Source organism: Armigeres subalbatus, chromosome 1 (genome assembly GCF_024139115.2).
Source record: "Armigeres subalbatus isolate Guangzhou_Male chromosome 1, GZ_Asu_2, whole genome shotgun sequence".
Lineage (NCBI taxonomy): Eukaryota > Metazoa > Arthropoda > Insecta > Diptera > Culicidae > Armigeres > Armigeres subalbatus.
The window spans coordinates 93,073,173-93,099,815 of NC_085139.1; the positions used below are offsets into that span (position 1 = coordinate 93,073,173).

At 42.0% G+C, this 26,643-nt stretch overlaps 1 protein-coding gene across 8 annotated transcripts in view; it reads right to left on the reverse strand.

Moving 5' to 3' along the window:
• Nucleotides 1–26,643, reverse strand: part of LOC134202643 (diacylglycerol kinase theta) — a 164,604-nt gene that overhangs the window by 19,738 nt on the left and 118,223 nt on the right. For 4 of the 8 annotated variants that reach the window (XM_062677662.1, XM_062677694.1, XM_062677672.1 and 1 more), the window contains 7 exons: nucleotides 24,224–24,710; nucleotides 23,934–24,163; nucleotides 23,712–23,860; nucleotides 23,369–23,647; nucleotides 6,903–7,194; nucleotides 6,683–6,839; nucleotides 6,512–6,619 (listed from right to left, as the gene is read on the reverse strand). In XM_062677662.1, coding sequence (XP_062533646.1) covers nucleotides 6,512–6,619; nucleotides 6,683–6,839; nucleotides 6,903–7,194; nucleotides 23,369–23,647; nucleotides 23,712–23,860; nucleotides 23,934–24,163; nucleotides 24,224–24,710 — 1,702 coding nt within the window. The remainder of the gene's footprint in view (nucleotides 1–6,511; nucleotides 6,620–6,682; nucleotides 6,840–6,902; nucleotides 7,195–23,368; nucleotides 23,648–23,711; nucleotides 23,861–23,933; nucleotides 24,164–24,223; nucleotides 24,711–26,643) is intronic. The other 4 variants (XM_062677687.1, XM_062677697.1, XM_062677691.1 and 1 more) reach the window with 1 other exon arrangement.

Sequence of the window (26,643 nt, forward strand, 5' to 3'; positions counted from 1 at the left end):
ACACTTTCAATCTACACGTAACAACACGCTTAATGAACTCTGGCCCTATAATAAAAAAAAAATGGTTTGATTCCACTCGCAGGTCCTGGCCCCGTCCGTGCAATGGAGTTATTTATTTCAGAAAATATTGTAACAAAATGTGTTAAAAAATTTGGCTGGTTAGTTAAATCAGATACAATCATATCAACATTATAACAAACGTTGATATAATTATTCGGTACAAAAGTCTACTTTCAAGGTAATTGTTTACATCATGGATAAAAATCGGGTACGCCACAACGACGGATTTCCATCCATAATGTAGGCAATTAACTTTACTCCAGATATTCATATTAAAGCTAATAATATTTGGTGGTGAGGTGGATCCGACTTTGTTCCAATATTTACAAAAAATGTAGGCAATTATTTTGTAACAATATACATAACTAATGTTGTTATAATTTTGATATGAAATAAAACTGGCCGAAGACACATTTTTATCGAATCATCTAGTCATAACACACGTTGTTTTAAATAACAACCATTGATAGAATTGAGATATAATATTGTTATGCATTACTGATTGAGCACTCTCGAGAGGATCAACCAAATTTTTCGAAAAACTCCACAATCTCTGACGCAGTCCGAACGCTGCTATCCACTCTGGCCCTTAGGGCTACAGCGCCCAGTTTTATCGGCAAACTCCGGCATCTCTTTTTACTCATTGCTTCCACCATCTCCTACACTGCCGTGACGTAAGCGCCAAATTACAACATGCATGTTTTCCATTTTTCTGTTAAAGGGCTCGATGAGTACTACTTGATAACACCACTTCTGGGAAATGGCGTATACGTCACTTTTTTAGATTACGGCAGTACAGCTGTGGGTTCCAGATCCGCAACTTTCCGACTGCTCTACATTCGACGAAAGCTAGTATCGGCGTTAACGTCTATCAATCAGACGCTGTCGGTATAATAGACGGGATACTCCCAGCAGTTGCGGTAAGACTGTAATGGCTGCTCCTCGTCCGTATTGCATTTTTCCATTTACATCCCGAACGGAAAGCTGTCTAACCTGAGGAACCAACTGCGTAGGATTTTTGAGGAGTTGCCGTCACCCGCTCTTATTCTGGGAGGATGTTAATGATTATCATCACTCCTGGGGTTATTGTTCCAACAACACTAGAAGGATTTCTGTTTCAGCGCAGTCACCTAATCCCGACTAGTCGTCCTTAACGATAGCTCATCCAGGTTCCACAGGGGACGTGTTGGGTGAGACATTGTCGTAACACTTGCCACGAATTCGCTAATTAGCCGGCTGCTCAGGCTACGGACGGCAACCCATTGAAGTAACTGGCAGCCAGCAATTATTCGAACAAGGCGCATTGGAATTGCTTTTAAAGTCAAATCGAGCGGGAGTTGGACAACAAGCCACCGACTACGCTCATAGAGCTTCCGGATAGCATACTCCGGGCAGCTAATAGCAGCGTCCGAAGGAACAGCTCAACTGGATGGAGCGACATCACAAAAAATAGTCAATAACAAACATTGAAGTTGAGTTAAGCGCTTATTAATCCAAAAATAGTCTTCTTCAGCCAAAAACCGGCCTAATTTCATGTTTGTTGGAAGGTGTAAAGCGCTTCGTGCCCTGAAAAGGACTAAGAAGTGTCTTACACCCGTCAGCCCCGAAATGGATGATTCCCTCGAAACATTTCAGTGGCTGGAACGAATGCCCTCAAGTCATCCATGAGGCAAGGAAGAATTCGTGGGTGAAGCTCTTGATGGCATCAACAGCGAGCAGTCAGCGACCGAATTGTGAAGGCGCATCACCAGGGACAGAGGTGATTCCGATGCATAGCCCTATCCATCGATGGCGTCACGCAGTGTGATTCTGTAGAGGTTTCCGATGCCCTGGCAGACCATTTTGAACAGCAGTCTTTCTATCAGCAATATCTGGAGCACTTCCGGAAGCAGCAAATACACCGGGTTTAGAAATCCTGGCATTCCAAATCTCCGACGGCATCGATAAAGACTACAACTAGGACTTCACACTGGATTAGCTGCACTTTGCCCTATGAAAATTTGATTAAAACTCCCCAAGCGGGATGAAATAGCTCGAGTAGCACCAATCAAGCAAAAATAGTTGCAGCAACTTGATTATGACTAAATCTGGTCACATAAGAGTTGCAGGGAGGAATTTCTAGGGAGGCTGCCCGATGCTAAAAGAATTTCCAACCAGCCAGCGGAAAGCTCGCCGTACTAGAGGTAATTAACAAATAATGGATGGCGGGTACCCAGAGCCGTAGCGTGGACTCCCAGCGCCCTTGGCGAAACCTTTATTAGGCGCCCCTTACTCAGATGTTAAAAAACGTGCTATGAGCAGGGAGATTTAATTTTGAATGTTTGCTGTATGACTTCCTAAAACCTCTATAACCTGCATATGTTCCAATAGGTAGAAAGTAAAGGATATTAAAGACCAGAACATTTCTAGAAATCCGCTGAAGTTTAACGATTTTCTGAAAGATTTAATAAACTAATGCAAGTAAATAAAAGATCCAGAAGTGTGTTCACGACATTCACGACAAAATAAAAAGGATTTAATTAGGAAAATAAAATAGCTCTCAATTTTCGCTTGCTATTCGATTTTGATTGCTATCGAATAAAGTCACATCAAGAAGAACCCTTATATGAAGTGGATGACCATTAGCCCTTTCGATGACGAAAAATTCAATTTCGGAGTAGCTTGGTTTGCAAAAACTACTGATCATTCAATGAACTTCAACTTTGGAGTGAATTGATTGATTGTGAGAATAGCGATTGGTCCAAGTCGTATCAAGAACAAAACAATTTCGGAGTGGGTTGATTGATGGCCAGAATAACCAACGGTCCTATTCAGATCAAGGTATATGAATTTTTGAAGTGGGTCTGACGGTAGTTTGGTAGCACTGTTTGTTTTGGATGAACCAATAAATTTCTACTTTAAAGAAAGTCGGATACTGATCTCCCCTCTCCCTAATTTGATTTAGCCGTTACTGAAATCCTCGATGCATATTCTCTGATTCAGCATACCATCATTTCGAATACTCTTTCCCGCTAGAAGCATTACCAGTTTATAAAGATTGCACTGGATCAAATGCGATCGCATAGTTGTCGCCATAAAATAAGCGAATTTATCACAAATTCACACAAAGTACTTCCGTACATCAGATAACGGTTTGAATTTTAAGTCGCGAACAAAAATTATATGTATTTGATTTACGCTTCGCCTTTGGCTTATTGAAGTCCTTATCTGGGGCTCCTTTCCCAGAAGCTTGTTTCATGCTCCTTTCCATTTGCATTTCATGTTCCTTCATTTTCCTTCCACTTTCTTTTCCATCAAGTAAATAATGAAAAAGACATTCCCAAATTGAAGGAGCATGCCAACGTTCTGATACATTGAAATGTTATAACCCCGGGAGTTCCCAGTAAGGGACAAGCCTAGACCCCAAGCTGCTGGTCTGACCAACGGCAGCTTCCGGGGTGGGTGCAAAATGCCTCCTTTCTCCCAGGTCCCAATGACTTTATTCTTAACACTTTACCTTTTTGGCTTATTCAGCGGTATGGGCGGCAATGAGATACAGTGGCAATGGCTTGGTCAGTTAGCAGTGGCACTATTACAGATGGCGTTAGGTACTGGCGCGACGTGTAGCTTGATGGTCGTCGAATGACCCGGTGGCGTCCACGAGGTGTTGCTTCTCGACGATCTTATGGGCGAGGTAAATTCCGGAATTTTCATCCGTTGACGGAAGCCGGAAGCCAACATGACGTTAGTTGGCACGATACGTGAGAAAAGCTGGGACGAACAATAGCTGTCGTTATCAGAACTCCGGATGACAAAATGGAGTTCGTGGCGTGGTACCGCCCATCGGTCCGGGCGAGAAAGGACCTTCAGAAATACGAGTCCCGGCACCTCTGGGCACAATGTTAGCAACCTCAGTGATTCTCACTTGGCAGGTCTTGCCAAGCTCGGGGACGATCTTCACTACGCACCGCTCACTGGAAGTCGTCTGCCGACCGGACAGCTTTGGTCAACGGAAGCCGTCTCGCAGAACTAGGGCCAACAGTTGTCAACCCCGGAAACCAATAACCAAACGCACTTAGGCACGCGGTAAACCACCAGCAACAGGACGCTGATTTGCAAGATGGCGTCGCGTGTTAATAACATCTACAGTTGGTGAGAGGCGTCGAATATGCGCAATCAGCACACACGCACGTAGCTGGATTCCCACTTCCCGAACGTCAAACTATCGGACTGACTATATGGGCTGATTTACCACTTATCATCAAATTCCGAGATTCAGAAGGAATGGAATAAACTTAAAAGATGCGAGTTGGCTGTAGGTTCTTAGTATCTCGTACCTCGACTGATCACTTTAATCCTTTATTCATCGAAGACTCTGGAGCTCATAATTTCGATAACCGTATTTATTTGCCACCCCTTTGCCTGTTCTAAAATTACGATTAGACACTAACTTGACAAATTATTTCCCTGCATTCCAACACCTTACACAAAGTGATACCATTGGGTAACAACTTGTATCAGTTATTGACGGAACAGGGCCTTCCGGAAATACATCAAATGATTGATTATATTACGAGTCCCCGAGAGAATCGTAATAAAAGGTTAAATTTGTATCACTTTGAACCAGTGAATTTTTGAATAATTTTTAATCATTTCCTATAGCGGAACTTTGGATTTTGGCGCCCCCCTAAGGTCAGGCGCCCTTGGCGGGGGCCAACCCGGCCAACCACACGCTACGGCGCTGCGGGTACCCTTCATGAACAATGGAAGGCTACTTTGGTGGTCCTTGTTCCGAAGATTAACACCGGTAGCTACCGGCCAATTGAAGCTGCTAAAGTTATGGAAAGGATGGTGAATAGGCGACTCAATGGCTTTCTCGAGCATAACGACTTCTTGGACGACAGACAACCCGCTTTCCGCCCGGTCGTGGTACAATTGTCTATTTTTCTACATCAAGACAGATTTTAGACGGGCAAAGAAGACAATTCTCCACATTGACTTCCTGGACATCTCTTAGTTCTAAAGTCGGACCTGAACTTCCAGAGTTTTGGCGAAGTTAAGAACAAAGCCAAGAATCGTAACGAAAATTGTACGAAAATTATTACCGCAGATTTAGGTTTTTTTAATCGGGAGTGAATTCACCACGGGATTATGTAATCACCATAAAGTTTGGGGGATTTCCGGGATAACCTCCTCCATTTTCCTTCAAACTTCCTACAAGAACGCTCATTCCAAGAAGAATCTCCAAGATTCCTTTATCGCAGTTAAACTCTTTCTAGCTGCGATGGAGGAAGTCTTCGCTAAGTTACCCGAAGGCTTCTATATTTTAGTGTACTCCGATTAGATTACCATCGGGAAGCACCCTCGATCGGCCCAGAAAAAAAAATTCAAGCCGCAGTGAATAATATGACCAAATGGGGGATAGAATGGTTTAAAGCATCTCCCGAAGACTAACAAGTTGGGACCGGCCACGTCTTATAGTAGCGTATGCGATCATCAATAGCCACTTATTCAACTGACTGGAGTTGAATAGCATGAATCTCGCTAATTCTCTTCAGACGTACTTTTGACGGGAGGTCTCAGCCCAGCCGCCGATGCGAAATGTTAGACACCGTAATCGGTCCTTTTGCCGAATGGCAGAGGGAAGTTAAGGAAGCCAGTCAACAGCTCAACGAAAACAAAGCAGCAGGTAAATGGTGTTGGAGGTGATGGTGCTGAACTGAACCACAATGGGCTCAGGAAAGCTGGCCATTTAGCTGAAATACTGATACTCAGAATCTGGGAAACAGAACAGTTGACAGATTTTTTTTTTCAATCTATTAAAATTTTAATGTCATATTTCATAACATATTTCTAAAATCGCAGTTTGAAACTATTTCGAGCATCATTAAAATCACTGAAAGATTCTTCCAGGTCCTAGGTTTACTTTTTAATCGTTGGTTCTTCTTTCGAACAAATACCTATCTCGGTTTCTTTCGTTTCAGTAAAAAGGCTTTCATATTATGGTTCGGTATTCACTCAAGCTAACAGAAGGTTGTTGACTAGGGAGGAAGCAACAAAATTTCAAAATCATTTGATTGGAGGAAAGGTAGCTCATCCGCATGCAAGTTGCTTTAAATTTATGGTGCAGTATTTTTTCGTTTGTGTTTTGTAAGTGTTCAATTATGTTGTGAAAAATTATCAAGATTAATTTTATGCGCTAACTATCACTTCTCGCTGGAATAGGGAACTCGAATTACTACTGGTTACGAAAGCTTCCAGATCTAGATTGTATGTGTAGAGTGGTTATATGTGGCTAACGATAGCGAAAGAGATCACTTGCGTTTTTAAATATGTAGTAAGAGGTAACAAAAGCAACACATGCAGAATTCAATTCAGAGCAAGGAGCAGTCAATTTGGAAGAAGACTAAACTGGTGTTGCGAAAAAAATATATATGTATATGGGGAGCAGTAAATAATGGCAGATACTGACCTTGAGAGCTGACTTTAGCACCACGACGTCACCGGGGCTCTGAACCCACGGTTCCCCGTCGACCTGCACCGGTATGTCGGAGTGTAAGTGAATTTTGATGTGACCTCCCTGAAATCATTGGGAACATTAGAATACTTAATTTCTGAACCAGACTACGACATCGAAACGTACCTGGGCTATTCGCATGGCTGACCGCAAACCAGATTGTATTTGACCGAGATGAACAACACCGGTGACTCCCACGACCTCAAGCATTCCGTCCCAGTGGTTTGGTTTGCTGAATTGATCTTCTTTCTCCGGTCCCCAAGGATTTGCACCCGAACCCCAACTAATGCCAAATAAGTCATTGATTAGCGTTAACCCTTTTGTGTGAAACCCCATTCGTACTCACCTCAAGATGTTTAGAATGATGATACCCTCTACGGGTGGCAGATCAACCACCTTGCCGTCGACCTCCAGCCGGATCTCCTTGTGCAGTTCCTTCACCATCTTCCGTCCGACCATCTTTCGTAGGCCCATCTTAACGTATACACCCTTGTTGTGCAGCCGGGAGTTGAACTTCAGCGGGTTCTCCTCCCGTGCGTTGTGGAAATCCAGACACAGGTCGGCGTCGATGCCGATGCCGAAGTAGTTGTTCATCACGAAGATCTGCGAGTTGTCTTCGCTCTGCGTGGCACCGACGACTGTTCACCGGCGAAACAGGGGGAAAAAACAATTGGTACGGGGAAATTCACGCACACACATTACTTGGCTGGGGGTTTTGGAATCATGAACAAGAGTACAACAACAAGGCATCCAAGCACGGAAAATGTATTTGCTATTCGCATTCTGAGAAGGGTCTTCGATACTGGAAACTGATCCGAAAATTTGTACAATGAAACATTCCCTACTAGAGCAGGCACTTTGGGGACTGTCTCGGCAATCCGTGCACGGGGAAGGTTTCAATGGGATTTTTGTTTGTCTGAGAACTCACTGGTCAGGATCAAAAACCTATCGATAGATGTCGCGGTCCACATTCTGTAGGAGGCCCAGTCATTGTGAGCAAACGTAACGAACATTCATATAAACAACATTACATTCACATGAGAACATCAATGACAACAACAGCAAATGATAAAACTCTATGGCGAAGATCACTGCAACATCGCATTGCTAGTCCAATATACGGGCAATCAATGTTTAACCATCGGTTTTTCGTTAAACTAGTAGACTTGCAATATGTATAAAAGTAGTAAATACGACCAGGTCATGCTGCTAGTACGGTACGGTTTTGTGGTTAGTTTTTTTGGTACTGCTTGTGATTCTAATGGTTTTGTGTAAGCCTCTACAATCTACTGAATGGGAAACAGGTTCGTATGTAGTACTCATTCTCCGTTTCACTATGGTGTAAAAAGAATATACAAATAATTCCATAATGAAACTGTGAGAATTTAGTCGAGCGATCTAATTGTTGGTAAAGAAAGCAGAATAGTTGAAAGAGCGATTCGTTGCGGTTCAGTGTTAGGATCTTCGGCACGGGTTTTTAGTTATATTTTATCAAAATTCCCAACCTCATATTCATTCATTCGGCCAAAAGCCATTTGGTCGGAAAACAAAGTAATCGATCCGAATTTCACCTCTGGCCGAAACGCCCGTTGACAAATTCGTATATGATGCAACATAAGATGCTAAAGTGGAGGTGATATACATACATATTGTACCTATTTTACCAACATATTGTACCAAGTATCTGTATGGCATCCATTTTAGCATCTCATGTGACATCATATACGATCTTGTGGTAACGAAAATCTCAAGAACGACATACGGCCGAAAGAGACATATAGAAATGGAAAACCGTTTAGGGCGAAAATATCGTTTGACCGTACATGTTATACGACCGTAAATGTCGTTAGTTCAAAATTGTTTGGCCAAAATTGTTTTTGCCGAAATGTCGTTTGGCCGAACACTAGTGAATGTGAAAAGCAAAAGTGTGAAGTGACAAACGACAATCGAGTAGTGAGAAATAAAAAATGGAAAGTGGAAAAATAAGAAGGAATAAGTAAGAAATGAGACGTTTCACTTAGCACTTCTTTTTACTCACTTCTCACTTTCAGTTTTTTTTACTATTCACATCTCAATTATCATTTATAATTCTCACTTTCATCCTTCCTTATTGTTTGGTCAAACAATATGACCCATTCAGCAAACGGAGTTTTCAGCCGTTGGAACCGTTCGGCCAATCTTTATTCCAAACGGAATTTTGGCGAAATGACCAGTTTGGCCGAACGTTTCGTGATGTCGAAGTAATCACGGTCTTCAAATAGCAAAAACCACCTACTAATCTCTTCCTAACTGACGTCTGACGGCGCCGTCATTGATCATTTGAGCATTTGAGTCATTCAAACTTGCACACTGCATTCTGCATTCTTTATACAATTTCACTGATTCTGGTCAATCATGGTGTAGCAACCATAGATATATGTAGTTAGTCTAAGCTAAGCTAAAGCTAAATGACCAGTTTGGCCGAACGAAATTTTCGACCGTATGCCCATTTTGACCAAATGACATATTCGATCAAACAATTAGATGGCTTTCGGACAAACGACTTATAACCAAACAGCCATTTCACCGTCATGACAGCGAATTTGGCAGAAAGTTCCCAGCGAGGCGTTACTGCACGGAATTAATTACACTGCGTAAGATTCTTTTTTTCTAGAATTATGTTAACTGTAGCATGCATTACAGTGAATACAAATATTCTAGGTTCTCCAAATATTTAGATCATTTGATCTTCTAGGTAAACTACACTTCAAGACAAAATTTTCAAAACGACTTATCTGCTTTTGTAAACAAAGATTCAAACGACGATTTGACGAATCTGATAGCTCTCCCACGCAAACCAACACCATCAACAGGTAGCGGAAACCTTCACCTACCTATTGATGGTGTTAGTTTGCGTGGGAGAGCTATCAGATTCGTCAAATCGTCGTTTGAATCTTTGTTTACAAAAGCAGATAAGTCGTTTTGAAAATTTTGTCTTGACTTGATATAGAACAAATATACTATATTAACAATATAGTTCACTCTGGCTGATTCCAACGGACAACACAGTAGCGACGCGGTGTCACAAAGGGCAAGCAATGTAATAAAGAGACCTTCCGAGGGGTGTTTAAAAGTAGAATGCAATATGCAGTATTACATGTCGAAATAATATGCTAGAAATTATCCTTTGACCCCATTTTGATACCTTAGTTTGAAAATAAAATTAAAAAAAAAATAATTCAAATAGTTAAACATTGTAAATTAAGTGTAATTTTTGCAATTATGGCACCCCTTGGCTATCGTTTTCAGGCGTTAGTTACCCTTTGTGACGCAAGATGGTGTGATTGTGCTGTCCGTTGCCTAATATATGGAGATTTATGAAGTGAGCTATATTGTTAATATATTATATTTGTATAGAATCGACCTGATAATGTCCATACAGGTGCACAGAGGACCATTTTCAATTCAGTTTTTCCCTACGACAATGTTTCAGGCACTCCAAATTGTTCTGGAGCTCATACCGTTGGTAGTCATCTACATCTGTTTGAATCGTTAGCATCCCATCATGCATATGCTGTTCAAAAGATATGATTGATATGGCCGAAAAGGATGTTCTAAATTAGTTGTTCCCAGCATGCATACTATCAAGGGCCGCACAGCAATTTTGAACTGTTGAAGCGGGTCGCAGAATATTTGCAGCATTTGGTTTTTATTCCATATTGAATTACTTGTCATGAGATGAGTTAGTAAGTTAGTACTATGACTTGCAGTGTTGGTAAAAACTCAAATTCTCAAATCTCGTCCTCTTCGATAAACTCATCGGAATAACTTTCTTTGCTTGAAACAATGGATAATAAATCCATACGTAATCATAAAATAACCTTCGGTTGAATTTTGACACTTTTTGGAGCGAAATCATTTTTCGGCGAATGAGCGAAACGATGCGATTTTGCGTGAAAAACTTATGCGCGATGTTGTCCCTGCAGAATCGCAAGCGAGTCAGCTCGCGCATGAGACCTCGGTGAGTGAGCTTTGAGCATGATTCTACCAATACTGATGACTTGTAGTATCAATGTATCAATGACATACTGACTGGTTTCACCGATGCAGATTGAGCAGGCAATGCGAACGACAGAAAGTCTAATACCGGCTTTTTTTCCTGGTTTTTGGGCAGCAATTACTTGGGCAGCGAGGAAGTAGTCATTTGTAGTACTTCCAAGCACAGATGCCGAATACATTTCTCTTTCTTTCGGAAAGTTGAATGTTGTATATGTTCCAAAAAATGAAATGGTGGCGGATATCCTTAACAAACCACTTGGGCTTGGCAAACTTAAGTACAGTCAAACTTCCTTGAGTCGATGTTTTTTGACTCGATATTGACTCATGGAAGCAAATTATGCCATATTGAAAAATATTTTCTGGGTTCCTGTGATGGTCCCTTGAAACGGATTTCCAAAGAATTTCTATTCCACATCATGATATTTGGTTGTATACTATTCCGCCGAAAAACACTTCGCGGAATTTTTTTCGCGGTGCGACATTCCGCGGAATTTATCAACTCTCCGAAACACATTTCGCGGAATGCACCTTTTTTCCGAAAGACATTTCGCGGAATGTACCTTTCACCGAAAAACATTCCGCGGAATGCCATAATTATCATTAAAATTTTTTTGGATTGCGATTTAAATAATGAAACAAAGTATTGCTTATTTTGAATGAGCAAATGGAAAAGATAATGCCTACTTCGAATAAATGCGTCGGCCCTGGAGATGGTTGGGTTTCACATTTTGCAAACCCGAACCCGAGCCGAACCCGATTTGTAAATTTCTTTCAAACCCGGAACTGCCTCGAGCCCGGATCAAAAAAATATAAAACCGAACCCGACCCGTTCCCGAGAATTTTTGCATTCGTAAACCCGAATTCGACCCAAACCCGACATTATTATTATTTAAATCCGCACTAAAGTTTTGCTGGCAAATTCAAACTAGATATTTTCTGTTTTTTTTTTAAATCGAACAAAATCCAACCGTCTAAGACGAATTAAGTACTGTCCATTTAATTCCACCAGTTAATTTTCGTTACCTTTACAGATACGTATTTCGACCACAACTGTGTGGTCGTCTTCAGTGTCTCGTACTTGACTCGACAAAACTCGAACAAAATGTAAGACCAAACAACGAACTAGCCTCATAATTAACAAAACTGAATAAAATAATATTCAATGTTTTATTTCTTAAGCCCGTACCCGACCCGGACCAGATTTTTTTTCATCTTACAAACCCATACCCGACCCGAACCCGATATTGTACTAATTTTTCAAACCCGAACCCGACCCGAACCCGTCGGGTTTAGGGTTTCAAAACCCGAAACCCGACCATCTCTAGTCTGCCCGGTATAAGGCGAAAGGAGTTGATAATGCCTTTTTTAAAAGAACGCGTCTGCCCGGTATAAGGCGAAGGGAGGAGTAACGCCTGTTTTGAAAGGATGCATCTGCCCGGTATAAGGCGAAAGGAGTTGATAATGACAGGGTTGTTACGACTACGCGGATTTTGCGGTTTTCGCGGATTTGGCGCGGATTTACATAACGATTTTAGGGTTTCGCGTGGATTTGGCGCGGATTTAGATTTAGGTGAAAATTTAATAAATAAAATGCTAGATCTAAGGACATTTATTTGAGAATTAGTAGTCTTTTTTGATGGGCTTTATTTTTATTGGCAAATGTTGTTGGATATGTCCAAACGCTTAGGGGTCGTACACTAATAACGTAGGCACTTATGGAGGGAGCGGGGTTTGTCATTTTCATACACTACATATAAATAAAAAAAAATTTGTGTGGGAAAAATCCGGGAGGGTTGTTGCCATTTTTAATCCATTCTAAAACATCACAAATCATGTGTATTGAAGGACATGAACACCCATTTTCACCTTGTCAATTTCTTTGTAATTCCGAGATATTTGTCAGTTTCTGATTGGTTATTTCTTTTACGATGTAGCAATTAGCGTGATAACATTTTTCCAAAGTTTTTTCGTCAAGAATGCTTTCATAGTGTTGAAACATTTTGTATTGCTTCCATAACGTTCATCTAGAACGAATATGGGTTTATTCAACAATTAAAAACATAAAAATGTTTCATTTGGATTTTATGCAGATGCTTCATTTTGATAAGTGCTTTCGCAGAAAGTCGTTGCAAAATAAGAAGATGATTCTCAAAAAATATTTTTTATGGTTTTTTGCGACATTTTTTAATAATTCCGATGGTATTTTTACAGGATTATCATCAGAAAATGAAGAAACCTCATAAAAAAATTTCTCACAAGTACCGTATGTGGATCCTTGTATAAATTCATTGTAAATAAAGCCTAAAGAGGATTTTTGCAGCATTTAAAATCCGAAAAGTTATAAAAACAAATTTGGAGGAATATCCGCGGAATTTATTCAATTTTTGCAAGAATTTCTAAAGCGTTTTCCGCAGGAACTCATGAAAACATTTCCGCAAGCAGGGTCTGAAGATTTTCTGCAGTTTGTTTCTGAAGAATTTCCTTGAACTTACATCAAAATTCCCAAAAGAATTTCCGAATACAGGGGAGCTTTTGTACAATTAAAGAGCGACCTCTGCAGCAGATCCGAGATTTCTGCAAACGTTTCCAAGAAAATTTCCGGAAGAATTCCAGGAAGATCGACCACACCAATTTCTGGGATGATTCTGCCCACAATAATAATGTGAATTCTCGAAGAAGTTTTCGCAGATAGTCTCAGAGATTTTTGCTGCAATTCAAATACGGTAAATAAAACGGTCGGAATTTGTGCATGAACGCTTATAGAAATGTGTCGAAGAATTGAAGGAGAAATAACACACACATAACGACCTGATTTTTGTTAAATTTACGGTTTTTGCTGAATTTTAAGTAATTTTGTAAAATTCCCATAAGAAAATCTGCTGAAATTTCTGAAAATATGCCTCTGGAATTTCCAAAGGAATTTATGCTTGAAAATCAGGATTCTGACAAAGGAGCAAACATATTAGATTTTGTATTATTTGTTTCTTGATACGAATTCAAAGAATTGTTTTATGGAAGTTTTGTTTAAAACCGGAGCTGCATTGTCTAATTCCTTAATCTCTACACAAGTTTGTTTTGTGAACAATAATTACAACAAAGTTGCATAATTGATTACTTCAGAAGAAATTACGGTTTTGGCAGAATTTTTATTATTTGCCAAGTTTATCTATAATTAATTATGATTAAATCTGACCTGAACATTCTTTGTATATAAATGTATCTTGTGCCGAACTTAATAAAGTTCGATCAACAAAAAATCAACTGACAATAACGTAACAAAACCATCATCTCATTTAAAAAGCGGTGCTTATTGAAAAAGTTTTGACTGTTTAGTTCTTGTTCACTTTTAGTTCAGGTTCAGTACTTCTAGTGGTGAATATTGCCATCTAGAGTGGTTGTAATACTATCTGCGGGTTACTTAGTATGTAGAGAGAATGCTTATAGAATACTAAGTTGAAAAGCAGGCCAAGTTCCAGTTGGAATAATAAGAAGAATAAGAATATTATAAAAAACGAACATGAAGAGAAGACGTTCAGTGAATTGCGATAAAAAAATTGATATTTCCATTGGCGTAACTAATGAAAAATTCTAGGGGGGGCTAACTTTTTTTTAAACTTTTCTATTTTAACACTCATAACACAGAAAGTTTACCATTTTCGCTCGATTCAACTGATGTATATTGTTGGTCTACCAGATAGTGTTTCCAAGAGAGTAATTGGATAATGAAGACAATCCTTTCTCTGCATTTACCCCCGTATATAATCAGTGGACTAGATATGCGTAATACTTATACAAAGTAACAAATTTTCTAGGGGGGGCTAGCCAGATCCTAGGTGGGGCTATAGCCCCCCCTAGCCCCCCTGTAGTTACGCCAATGATTTCACGTGTATTTGCTTAGAATTTAGTTCAAAGTCGCGCGGATTTGGCGTGGAATGGATTTCATGTCGCGCGGAAATGGCGCGGATTTGATTTTAGTCGGCGCGGATTTGGCGCGGAAAATATTTCAGGATCTTCGTAACAACCCTGTAATGACTTCTTTAAAAGAGCGCGTCTGCCCGGTATAAGGCGAAGGGAGGGGCAACACCTTCTTTAAATGGACATGTCTGCCCGGTATAAGGCGAAGGGAAGAGTAACGTATTCTTAAAATGAATACATCTACGTATAAGGCGAAAGGAGTTGGTAATGCCTTCTTTAAAAGAACGAATCTGCCCGGTATAAGGCGAAAGAAGGGGTAATGGCTTCTTTAAATGGTAGCGTTTGCCCGGTGCAAACCGAATAAATGATTTTTTTCCGGTGTAAGGTGAGAGGAAGAAATAAAGGATTATTCATAAAAACGTCTTTTCGTTACAAAGTAAAGAGAGGAGATAATCCATTCATTATATCTGGCATATCTGGCAGATATTATAAAGGATGTGCAAGGGGCAATTAAGAATTAGCCGTGCGGGAAGATGCGTGGCTGCCAAGCAAGACTATGCTGGAGGAGGCTGGGTTCAACTTCTGGCCCGGTTTAGGAAATTTATCGAAAAAAAAATCAACTTTTGTTAGGTATACAAGTTTTAACGCGTTAATCTCGTGTTACTAATGCAAAAAAATTGTAACTTGGCTTAGAAACTTCGCAGGTAATGATTGTGAAAGAGCTGAATGAACACTAAGCTATTATTATTATTATTATTCCGCGAAATAGTGCATTCCACGAAATGGCACATTCCGCCAAAAGTCATTCGGCGAAAAGGTATAAACCGCCAAATGCCGTACCACGAAAAGTTACAAACCGCCAAATGTTATTTCGCGAAATGTTCAACCGCGAAAATGAATTCCGCGAAAAAATTTTCGGCCAAATGTCTACAATCGTTATGTCCCAGCCAACATTTTGGTACCTATAACTTTTGATATAGGTTATTATATAAGAACCAACTTAATCGAATATAATGCACAGATTGGCTATATATGTACCAAAGTGGAGGCGATATAGGTACGTACGAGTGTTATTTCACGATTTTTTCCAGATATCATACGAACAGTATTAGGATTGAGCTTGAGCTTGATTGACTGCTCGTAGTTGCTACTCCATTATGACCAGATCAGCTGTTCTTGCACAAGGAACCAACAGATGTTTGCTTGGGACTAGCACACATCTTCAATGTACAAGTACTGGTGATCTCATTTGTTAGGTCATACTGGCGCCTGCCACGTCAGAATGCAAGTCAATGTAGGGAAGGGGGAGGAAATGATGATGCAATCACTCGCCCACTGCAAGCCGAATATACCTCTGCACTTGCCACGAGTTCATGCGGAATTTGTTGGAATTTTTTGGGTTAGGTTGGAGAGGCAGAGGTCCGTCTTGGTTAACGAGCTGCCAATGTGATAGATAGGAGAAGGCAGTGTTGTAAAATATCATTTGCATTCGTTTGTATAATTTTTCCAGAACTTTTCCAGAAGGTAGATATCTATTAATGTTGTATGACGAACTTATAGCGGTTAAATGGGCCTACAACTTTGTCTAACGAGACTTTGCTGTAAATTTGTAATCTGGGGCGTGGGAGGCAAAATGTCATTCAAATGACATTATGTCAAATGACACGTGACATTTTGGAGAGTTTTCACTCTCCAGCCTTTGATGTTATACTTAGAGCAATGTACCCTTGGACAAAAATATAACCTTACTCAAGCGTTATGGGTACATTCAAAATTATGGAAGAAATTTTGCTCCTAAAGAAAGTTATGAACAAATTAGTCAAATGACATGCAGATGAAATTTTACAAGCCTGGGTGAAGGTAACTGATGGAATTTCTAATTGGATATAGGAAACGAGCTCTATAGTTCATTTCCAATTCTAGCAGATTACTGTTAGAATACTCAAGTTGAAGGTATAGGAATAGTAATGGAAACGGTATGGAAGTCCATTTCCAGTTCTAGCGATTGCTAGAACATGAGAAATAAAAAGAAAGATACAAAGTAGGAGAATGGAACGGACCTGGGATTGAACCCACGACCTCCTGCGTATGAGGCAGAAGCAGTAGCCATATGACTACCAAGCCCGCTTCGAAACAAGAGAGATCACGCACTGAACTGATTAATTTTATTACCGGCCGCGCAATGCAGAACACAATAATTCGGCCGACCGCGCGATCGTTCTGCTGTCCGAAACATGAGAGATCACGCACTGAACTGATTAATTTTATTACCGGCCGCGCAATGCAGAACACAATATTTCGGCCGACCACGCAATCGTTCTGCTGTCCGAAACAAGAGAGATCACGCACTGAACTGATTAATTGTATTACCGGCCGCGCAATGCAGAACACAATAACTCGGCCGACCGCGCGATCATTCTGCTGTCCGAAACAAGAGAGATCACGCACTGAACTGATTAATTTCATAACCGACCGCGCAATTCAGAACACAATAATTCGGCCGACCGCGCGATCGTTCGGCTGTCCGAAACAAGAGAAATCACGCACTGAACTGATTATTTTTATTACCGACCGCGCAATGCAGAACACAATAATTCATACGAACAGTATTAGGATTGAAAATAAAAATAAAAAAAAACAAAAAATTAATCTTACCAGCACCAAGTCTCGAACACGAGATCTTTGGATCTGTAGGCGGATACTCTATCACCATACTGCACATCTTGATGTAATTTGGATTTTTGTCCAACATAAACTGCACAATTTATATTTTTATATCTGCTTGAAACTTATACAAGCTGAAGTGGTTTCGATTGTATTACGATTCACATAGACATTCACTCGCACTGATAAAGGATATTGCAAGGAATATTTTTCGACAATAATCTGACAAATTTCCTTTTAGTTTTCAAATAAAACTAATGTTAATAACGTTCATACAATGAGTTGATTAGAAGATATCCTGGAATTATTAGAACGGTACGTTCCCTTGACGGCCGCTCAACAACGGACCAGATCTTTACTGTACGGCAAATCCTTGAAAAATGTCGTGAATACCAGGTCCCAACGCACCATCTGTTCGTTGATTTGAAGGCGGCATACGACAGTATGGACCGCGTAGAGCTATGGAAAATTATGGACGAGAACAGCTTCCTGGGAAGCTTACCCTAGCAACACACATGTTCCTCATAGGTTATTGCAGCTCATATGTGACTAGATTTAGTCACAATCAAGTTGCTGCAACAAATTTTGCTTATTTTGTGCTGCTTGGGTACCAGACTGATCAAAGCAACGGTGGATGGTGTGCAAAACTGTGTGAAGATTTCGGGCGAACACTCCAACACTCCAGTTCGTTCGAATCGCGCCGGGGACTAAGACAAGGTAACGGACTTTCGTGCCTGTTGTTCAACATTGCGCTAGAAGGTGTCATGCGGAGAGCGGGGTGTAACAGCCGGGGTACGATTTTCAACAGATCCAGTCAATTTATTTGCTTCGCGGATGACATGGACATTGTCGGCCGAACATTTGCAAAGGTGGCAGAACTGTACACCCGCCTGAAACGTGAAGCAACAAAAGTTGGACTGGTGGTGAATACGTCAAAGACAAAGTACATGCTTGTGGGCGGAACCGAGCGCGACAGGGCCCGCCTGGGAAGTAGTGTTACGATAGACGGGGATACCTTCGAGTTGGTCGAGGAATTCTTCTATCTCGGATCCTTGCCAACGGCTGACAACAACGTTAGTTGTGAAATACGAAGAGCGCATCATCTGTGGAAGTCGGGCCTACTACGGGCTCCAGAAGAAACTGCGGTCGAAAAGATTCGCCACCGCACCAAATGTGTCATGTACAAGACGCTTATAAGACCGGTTGTCCTCTACGGCCATGAAACATGGACAATGCTCGAGGAGGACTTGCAAGCACTCGGAGTATTCGAGAGACGGCCTCGAACCGTGTATTGTGGCGTCAAATTGTTGATTCAGTGTTATCTGTTTAGATGTAAACTAAATAAATAAATAATAACGTTCCCTTGTATATGTGAGACGGAAAACAGCCGGCATGGATGCCATCCATGATACTCTTACAACTTTGTGCAGTCATCACGTCTTGATACAGACTTCATGTTAGAAAGAAATCTAAAAAATGTGCCAGAAAGGATTTCAACAGTGGACTATATTTGGAAACTCATTGTGAATATTATAGCTTATAGAAGCTTTGATTTAAAATTGTGTTTTAGGTAACAGGGATAGGACTCAAACCTATACGGGTACAGACGATAATAAAAGTAAATTTAGACGGTTGCAAAAGTAAATTCACTCAACAATATATGTGATTAAACATGAAGTTTCTAATGGAAAAATTCTGTGTGATCGTTGTTGTTGTTCGGGCAACACTGCCCGGACGCAGATACGCAGACGCGAGGTGGCAAGAAGACCGACCAAAAGGGCGATGGAGGGTCCGATCAGGGAGTTGGTTCCGATGCAGATCCGACTGAGAAGCAGTTGGAAAAGAAACAACTCGCCAAGGAGAAGCCCTTTGCAAAGGAAGAAGCTACTCGCTAGGCAGAAAGCGTGGCAGAAAGAGCAGCTGAGGCAAGAACGGGAGATGCTGGAACTGGAGCTCTAGGTTCAACGCGAGATGGAGGAACGGCAACTGGAGCATGAACAGAAGATGCTAGATGCCCAACTCGCCGCGGAGAAGGAGTTCGTCAAGAAGCGGGAGGCAATCAGGAACCAATTCCAGGAAAGCGTCAGGGAAGTCAACACTTTGAAGGACCAATACTGTGCTGTTGGCGGGACGAAGAAAGAACAGCCTATGCGGAAAGTGGAGAGGTGGTTTTACGGTCACATCAAGAGGGCGGCGGAGCAGCAGTCGACCACGGACTTTCGGGAAGCGTATTCGAAAGATGCAAACCCGCTGGGCGCGAGAGCAGGCCTCAGCAGAGTTAGTGACAAGTCGAAGCCTGCGAAGAAAGTGCCGATGCGCGTCGAGTGCAGAGACGAATCGGACAAATAAAGCGAAACCAGCGAAGAATCGGAGGACAGGATGTGAAGAACAGTCGGGCCGGAGCAAGAAATCGGTAATATTACAAATCGCCTATTTTAATTTCAACAGTGCTTCTCAGCGCTATTTGTACCCACTGATCCCGTTACGATCTTTGCAAGGACCCGTGCCTTCGTTTTACGTTGGACCCGTTGGCGGAAGTAAAATTCCGACAAGCGGTGGTAATCCTGCAGGGACACCGTTCTGGGAAAAACCTCTCAGAAGGTCACGTCTCCACGCTCAGCAATGAGTATTCATAAAAAACAAGAAGAATGGTGAAACTCTGAATTCTCCACTTCCTTCTAAGAAACAAGGTTTCAAGACCGTCCTGCCAAAGCGCGGAAAAAAGGAAGCTGGAGACTTCAGATATTCCTTCTAACTTTAATATTGTAAGAAGCCGGGACATTTTAAAAGTTATTGTCGGAAGTGGCAGATCCAGAAAGTAAATCGGTGTTGGATGGTCAATAGCGGGGCTTCTTGCCATATGGCCAGCAGTGAAGGTTTCTTTGATAATCACGCGTTTCGGTAGTGATAGCGAACGGACATTGTTCAAGTTCCGGTGGTGTTGGTTGCGGTTATATGAAAGGTGTAAATCCGATCGACAAAGTTTTGTTTGTACCTGAGCTCGACGGTGGATTGCCTTGACTAACAAAGGGTACAATGTGCTATTCACGAAGAGCAATGTTGGAGTGCGGGACGAAAGTGTTGGGGTGGTAGCGGCTCAGTGTCACACAGTGTACTGCCAAAATACGTGACACCGAAGATTCGGACACCAAGTTTCGGCGGTTTTTTAGAAGATTCGACGCAGCCGCTACTACAGTTGATCCATACCGATCTATGCGGCCCGATGAGCAACGTGACCCCTGGCGGAAAGCGATACTTCTTGACCCTCATCGATGATTTCAGCAGGTATGTAGTTATGTATCTACTAAAAGAGAAATCCGAAGCGAAACAGTGTATTATTAGTTTCGTTCGATTGATTGAAAATAAGTTTGGAAGGAAGCCTCAGATAATTCGCTCTGATCGCGGTGGCGAATTCGTCAACCAAGAATTAAAAAGGTTCTATCAAGAGAAAGGCATTCAAATGCAGCTGACAGCAGGGTACGCACCACAGCAGAATGGTGTAGCGGAGCGTAGAAACCGTTACCTACAAGAGATGGCGGTATGCATGCTCCTAGATGCTGGATTGGACAAAAGATATTGGGGAGAAGCTATTGCTGCTGCTGCGTATATACAGAACCGGTTACCATCATGATCGGTTCCGAAGACGCCGATAGAGCTGTGGAGTGGAGAGAAACCTGACCTGAGCCACCTAAAGGTGTTTGAGCGTGAAGCATTCGTATATACTCCGGACGCGAAACGGGTGAAGCTGGGCAACCGCAATTGTTGTCGGTTACGCTTGTGGCTCAAAAGCGTATCGTTTTTTGGACAATCATCAGAAGAGATGCTAGGTTCCTCGAAGTTAGGTCAAAGCTACAGGAGGAGTCATATTGAGAAGAAGAGGGTCAGAAGTCGAAAACGACGTCAGGTGATAGGATCTAAGTGGGTTTTTAAGAAGAAAAAGGACTCTACTGAACAGGTGATGTGCTATAAGACAAGGCTGGGCTGATGTGCTATAAGACAAGGGCTCACCCAGCGATACGGCAAAGGTTTTTGTGCCAGTAGTTATGTCAACAACATTCAGAGTCCTATTGGCACTGGTTGGTCACAGGAAGTTACAAGTTCGCCATATCGACGTGAAGAATTCGTACTTTAATGTAAGCTTAAGTGAAGAGATTTTCATGCGTCAACCTCCTCAGAGCCCGGAATGACGGAGCTGGTGTGCAAACTGAATCGGAGCCTATGCCACGCAGCTCGCGTGAAGAAATTGCTTCTAAGTTTGGGATTCCGCCAATCAAACTCTGACGCGTGCCTTTTCATGAAGAGATTGGACAATGGTGAGTTGATGTATGAGATTTCGTCTCTGGGACAAATAAGTCAGTTTTTGGCTATCAAGGTCGAAAAATGCAACGATGGATTCTTCTCGCTTAGTCAACAAGTAATTACCAAACGCTGTGGACTTGATGAAGCTTTCATTGGATGTAGGGGTACATGAGGCAGACAGAATGAGAGCCACTACACGATAACGTGCAGTATCACAGCCTCGTTGGAGCGCTGTTGTACGTAGTCACCAATACCAGACCGGATATCGCTGCGGCTGTCTCTATCCTCAGCCGTAGCAGCAACCATCCTACGCAACGTGATTGGGTCGAGTTGAAGCGTATGGTTTGGTACCTGATTGGGGCTCAAGATTTGGTTCTACGATTAGGATTCGATTAATTGATTCTGTACGGATACAGCCATGCCGACTGGGCCGGCGATTCTTCAGACCGGAAGTCGACCAGCGGGTTTACTTCCATACTCCAAGATAATCGTAGTTGTATTGATTTTGTCTCCCTCGAACGACAGAACAAATGCAGCAAGCATATCAATACAAGAAAGCATCACGCGAATGACTTATGCTCAGAAGGAATAATACTACAGACAAAATGGTTGCCGACATTTTCACTAAACCGTTGAGACCACAGAGGATTAATCAGTATGCAGCAGGCCTTGGTCTAACGAAAATGTTAAGATAAAACCCAACTTAATTCATCGATTGATGATACTGCCTTTCTCACATTATGGTCACTCCTGACCAAGGAATCCAAGTTTCAAAGTGCTCGCGTTTATGGGGCACACCACTCGATACGGAAGCAACGCACAACTGTCATTTTTATTGTTTCACGCATGCTGCGACGCAGCAAAGCTAAATCAACAAAAATGACAGTTGTGCGCCGCCTCTATATCGAGTGATGTGCCCCCGAAAACGCGAGCACTTTGAAACTTGGATTCCGTCAGGAGTGACCTTAAGCCAAGACACCAATCTTATATGGTGCTAATATGGTTCGATATACCATTTTCTTTATAACTTTTAAACGTGACCGTCGATCTTTATCAAATTGAATAGTGATCAACTGACCTTTGCCCCCTTTCGATTGAAACTTGTTAAAAATCGATTAAAGATTACTATATGAGAAGTTGTTCTACTAAACGCTAAAAAGCATTTAGAAAAGACATATTTTTTGCAAATGAGTAAAACGATGCGATTTGGCATGAAAAACTCAGCCGTGATGCATTCCTTCTAATTCGCAAACGAGTTTGCTCGCGCGGGAGGGCTCGATGATTGAGATTTGTGAATGATTTTACCAACACTGGGTGAAACTAGCGTACGTTGGTACGGCGGAGTAAATCGCCGAAGACTCCGCAATTAGCAGATGAAATTTGACAACAGCCGCAAGATGATGAGAATATCTGCGGATAAAAGAGCAATTTTCTTAGTTACAGAGGAGCGGAAATTTCTAAGGAACGCGAATGAGAGCAGTTTGTATTTGGTAGCTCAAATATTGTTCAAATAACCTTATTTTGTTTTGTGGTCAGTGGACGGATCAGTTTGCATCGAATCATGGTATACAGTGTTAGTTCGCCGTCAGGCATTCGCCATCACAACGAGAATAGGTTTGATTCTGACATCATTGGTCGATGTCGAAAAGATTTTTAACGCTACGATCATTCGATAACATTCATTGCAATATCATGCAGCTACATAGTTGAACATGTTTCCCATTTACTTATATGCATAGTATCTATCATAGAATCACACAAAGCAGTAAAACCCTCAAGCACTATAGGGTTTCATTCGCCAATATAACCAAATGTCTATACTGCATATGTACTGTACTGGTGGTTAGTTAGTAGTAAATTAGGAAAGTAACAGCCATCGAGAACACTGGAAAAGACCTTGCGTTTGGCTGATTGCGCTGATCGTCGTCGCGGGATGATGGTGTTGATTCTGTTGTTGTTGTTGTAATTGCTGTTGTATTTTCTTCTTCTTACCCGCTGAGTTGGTCTGCGAGGGTCTTGGTGCCGCGTCTTCCGGTTTATCCTCGGGATGGAAGACCACGGTCCAGCGATCCAGCCGTATTTCCTCGGCGTCGATGACATCCCGCAGCAAGTTCAGCGGATCTTCGCCACCGGTGTAACCAGCTCCCCAACGTAGCACCCTGGCCAGGTCGTTTCCTGTTTGAAAATGTTCAAAAAAATATTAGAATAAAACCTTTTCTAATTGAACGTTGCTCCTTACCCGTTCCAAGTGGAACAATCGCACACGGTGGACTAGAACACTCCGAGTCCTGTCCGACATTGTCCAAACACTGCAGCACCCATCCGATTGTGCCGTCACCTCCACAAACTAAAATTTTGTAATCCTGAATGTGTCTGAATACATACAGTCTGCAAAAAAAGTAGATAAAAGTAGTGTGAGTCCCGCTCCCTCTTTTCATGATTTAATTTCCTAATCAATTACCCAGGCAGTGGTCCACCATTATCCAGATCAAATACTTGATATGGATTCAACAATTTCCGAAAACTACTAATAAGCTCTAATCCTTGGCATCCACCGGACTTCACGTTCACGAAAACCAATAGCGGTTGGACTCCCTGTGGAACCATGCTCGGTTCAATGTTTGGTAACAACAACACTAGTAGATGTTTGTCCTCGTATTTGGACTCCCGCAAGGCTTGGAATGCACGAACCTAAAAAGAAATGATTTATGTAATGCATGGCCTCAAGGCCCACGACCGCCCATAACTCACAGCTTTGGATGCGTTTTCGTAGGTTATCACTAGCGATCCGTACTCGTAGTAGATCGGACCGATACTACTAAACTTGTTTTCGAAACCAAGGATCTCAGTCAGTATGTGTTCGTAGTTCCGCTGCGACAGGCCCGGAGGTAGATTGCCGACAAAGAGGGCCAAATTAGGTCCGTGCGGGTCCTGTTTGAGCTGCAGGTAGAAGCGCATCATCTCCATCTGGCGGATCGAGTCCTTCCCGAGTTGCTTCATGATCTCCCAGGGCCGCTCGTTCCACGACAGGACCCGCTCGGTGACCCCCCGGTCCAGCAGTATCTCCGAGCAGCGGTAGTCCTCGATCTGGTGTCCTTGGAGGCCGAATTTTTTCAACGACTCGCCGATGAGGTCCTTCACCGTCGAGTCGAGGTCAACCGGGATGTTGACGTAGGCGTTCTCAACCTGCAGCTTGCCGGGGTAGACCCTCACGAAGCCGTGATCGTTCTCGCGGTCACTGTAATGGGAAGAGTATGCGATGGGGACGTTTGAATTGTTTCTTATGAGGTAGAATCGATTTATATCGATTGACTAAATAAATGTTTGTTTGTTTGTTTATCACACAGTAGCGTAAAGGAGTTCATTTTTTGTCTTGCTACCTGCGAGCTTATCATGTCTTACACAATAAAAAAATACACTTTTAATCTTTTTACAGCTACATACAATAAAATATTTACTAACATTAAACACGGTTCCAAAATTCTAAACAAACCTTTTTAAAAACTGCTTCTGACGCAGAGCATTTAACTGATGCAGACAACGTATTGTAATTTACCACTCCTCTAACGAACAGTGAACTAGAATAGCAAATTGAGTTATTGGGTGGAAGAATCAGGATCTGCTGGCGAGAAAGTATAAGTTTCTCAAATAGCACTGATATAGAGCGTGTTTTAATTAGTTTGCGCATAAACAAACATGGCCGATATAAATAGATAAGTCTCTAGTGGGCATCCGAGTAAATTATGTTGTAGATGACTAAGGTGTGCATAGCAGCTTAACCCGTAGACGAAACGTACACAAGCATTCAATGCAACACGTAGTCTGTTCATAGCTATGGCAGATGTACTAACGTGGAGAAGTTCGCCGAATATAAAGTGAGGTATTACCAGAGTCTTGAACAGTTTTAATCGCGTGTTGAAAGGCGCAGTAGAAGCACAATAATAGAGCGTTCGAAGGCTTGCGTATATTTTCCCACATTGTTGATTGATAAGGCCATTCCACTGCAGATCCGTTTGAAATATAAATCCAAGATTCACCACACTTTCCATACATTCAATGGTCCACAGTGATCGAAGATAGCAAATTAACTCCAATAATATTCCTTCAACTACCCTTCATGAACATAGCTTTACTCTTAGAATGGTTGACAAACAACTGGTTTCGTTGAGACCACTCGTTCACTCTCTCGAGGTCCTCATTCATCATCCTGATAAGATCATGAGAGCAGATTCCGATGCGATAAATATATAGCTGTACATCGTCTGCATTTAGTTGTATATATAATAGTACCGAGCCTTGAGGAACGCCGGATGTTGCAATGCCAATCTCGGATTGTTCAGTCCCACAGAACACTCTCTGCTTCCGCTCTGACAGGTAGGACTCGATAAGGTTTGTGGCGGAACAAGAGAATGAACTGTGTCTTTAACTTCAAACAGAGCTTACGGTGAAGAATAATGTCAAAAGCCTTTGAAAAATCAAGCAGCAATAAAACAGCAGAACCTTTCCTATCAATCGTTCTTGCCAAATTATCGTATACACGAACAGTGGACGTTTGGACACTTTGACCTTTCCGAAATCCAGCTTGACACTCTGCTAGTAGATTGTTTTCCACCAAGAAAGAAGACATTTGATGTTCTTACAGTTTCTCGAATGCCTTTGAAAGCGCACATAGGATACTAATTGGCCTGAGGTTCGACAACGTATGCGTTATCTGGTGCACGACCAACGGCAGAACAATTTTGACGAATTTGATCGGCAGGTCATCGATTCCAGTCGCGTTCGATTTAATTCCGCATATGGCATTCACGACTTCCCAGTGTTCCACATGCCGGAAAATGAAACTGTAGGGGGAGTCTAATGTACTTCTAGTTGTCGTGTGATTTTCGCTTGGAATTTAACTCGATAAAACTGTCCCATTTACCTCGTCCGGATGAAATCCATGTTTGCGTGCAGCAGGGACTATGTCCAATGGCTTGACGATCCCTCCCAGGCCATCTGCGAGTTGAGGGGCTTGCCTAGGATGTGGTGAGGTTTGACAGTGGGCCCTGTTAAATTACTATAAAAAGCTGCATGTATCCGCAAGTAGGCCCCACCAAAGCAACCGTGTGCCGCTCAAAGCGCACAAGCCCAAATACTGGTGTTAGGTGGAACGCTAAACAGACCTGACACGA